Source organism: Lactuca virosa, chromosome 2 (assembly GCF_052849685.1).
Source record: "Lactuca virosa cultivar CGN04683 chromosome 2, Lactuca_virosa_CGN04683_v6, whole genome shotgun sequence".
NCBI classification, from domain to species: Eukaryota; Viridiplantae; Streptophyta; class Magnoliopsida; order Asterales; family Asteraceae; genus Lactuca; species Lactuca virosa.
The window spans coordinates 199,404,913-199,406,808 of record NC_136427.1 but is presented as its reverse complement, the minus strand read 5'-3'; the positions used below and the strand labels follow the sequence as shown (position 1 = coordinate 199,406,808).

Genomic DNA, 1,896 nt, shown 5'->3' with positions numbered 1-1,896 from the left:
GGTTTCAGAATGAGATATTTAAGGTTTGGATAAAACTAATAAACAAAATGATGTAATATTTTTTTCTATACTCACAAACCGTACACTCAAAATAGAGTGAGACATGTATGTGACACTTTGAATGGCTATGTAGGGACTAAAATTTTAAATTTACACTTCAAAGCACTGAAAAAGTTTACTGGCAAATAGTGGATTATTTGTTCTTTTTGTTTGCTATAGAGTACAGACAAAGCGTGAACATGTGAGATACGCACTCAAGACCATCAAACCAAGTAGTTGATAACAATATACTAAATTCATTAAACACTTGGAAAGCTCACTCGTACTTGACTTAACCTTAGGTGACAAGTTTGTGCCGATAGTACTAATTAACGCTTAAAAACCTTGAAACTTCTAAATTATTCTAAACAAACTTCAACCATCTAGTTGGGTAACGGTGATCACTAACAAACACAAAGAATCCTACTAATACACAAATAAATCCCTCAAAAGTGCCACAAATACAAGAAACATCCTACCCCTACCACATTGTCAATACCTCTACAATCAAATCAGATACAACCCGAAATACGTGGTCTTTTATTTCGAGGCATATCCAAGAATGCTCCACGATCCATAACCACCTTCAAAGCCCTTCGTAGCTCATGTAACCCTTGTTCTCTAGTTGCTCCAAAAACTTGAACCCATAACACACATTTGATTCTCCCACCCAACGTCACTATCTCCATGCGCATCACTTTCCCACGTACTAACCCCAAAGCTCTCGTTAACTCGACTATCAGTTCACCCCTATCCTCGCAGCACATCAGCGCCTTTATCATCATCTTCTTCGTACTAGAATCCTCTCCAATGTAAGTTAACTGGAGTTCATCATTCTCACTTGGAATCATATTTCGTGTCGTATCATCACTTTGATCCGTTCCCTTGGGCTCCAGTTCCGCCGCCATCTTCTTTAACTCCTTCACTCGCCGGACTACCTCCGCCAACAACGAAGCTTTGTCGGTCTGTTAAGAAAGAAAATGTTACAATCGTAAAAGGCTTTTGATATATATCAAACCGACTAGTTTTTTCTTGTTTTTGTAATGTGTAAAGCTTTGGAACGTGGATAGTACTTTGACGTTGCTGGGGAGGAGGCTGCGGAGGGTGGCAAGGTGGCCGTTGATTCGCTTTCGTCGTCTCCGTTCAGCTTCGCTGTGCCTATTGCAAGCTGCTGTCGCCTTCTCCTCCGCTGACTGTGCCTCCGTGACTGCTGATAGTTCTCCACCGCCGTGATCATATACCAAGTTTCTTATAATACTGGAACAGTTACTGAGCTCGTAACCATGAGTTGGTAGATACTGCATCATTCTTTCCAAAAAACAAAGTTAGTTTAAGCTGAGTGCTGAACAACAGGGATTGATATAAGTAGGTGTGATGTGTGTGTGAAACTGTGGTGTTAAGTGTGTCTGAGTTATATTTAGGGTCAATCTGTCCACGTCTTATGTTGGGCGACAGGCCTACAAAGACAATATGAAGGGGCCCAGTGGCACCCGTGACAGGTGGGAATTATGTTGTCGCAACACAAAATAACCCTTTTGCTTCTTTTGACGAAATGGAATTATATCAACTTTTAGTTAACAGGTTAAAAGATATAAAATTTATCGGTTTTTTATTTTATATCACATATATATACATCATGATATTAGGCTTAGTTCAATCTTTAAATGTATGGCAAAATTTCTTCTTCTCCTTACATTGGTTTCATAGATGATGAGAGAGAGGGTAGGTTGATGGAGTAGTATTTGTCAAACTTTTTGAGCTCGCTTGTTGATATGTCGTCGTCTATGATACCCGGTCTTCTTTATAATGCATATCGCCGGATACAAGCTCATTTCGTACAATTTAGTTTTCAAATTT

The 1,896-nt window shown here is 39.3% G+C and overlaps 1 protein-coding gene across 1 annotated transcript; it reads right to left on the bottom strand.

Annotated features, from left to right (window-relative positions):
• Positions 1–263: 263 nt before the first annotated feature.
• Positions 264–1,407, bottom strand: LOC145159997 (transcription factor bHLH30-like). Its single transcript, XM_079079056.1, has 2 exons — positions 1,113–1,407; positions 264–1,004 (listed from the first exon to the last, which is right to left on the bottom strand). Exons 1-2 carry the CDS (start codon positions 1,344–1,346, stop codon positions 552–554), a joined length of 687 nt encoding a protein of 228 aa, XP_078935182.1. The 5' UTR covers positions 1,347–1,407; the 3' UTR covers positions 264–551.
• Positions 1,408–1,896: the final 489 nt, after the last annotated feature.

Coding starts and splice junctions, on each gene's coding strand:
- LOC145159997 (XM_079079056.1), bottom strand. CDS start 1,346: ATGATGCAGTATCTACCAACTCATGGTTACGAGCTCAGTAACTGTTCC. Junction 1,005..1,112: donor TCCTCCCCAGCAACGTCAAA/GTACTATCCACG, acceptor CTTTCTTAACAG/ACCGACAAAGCTTCGTTGTT.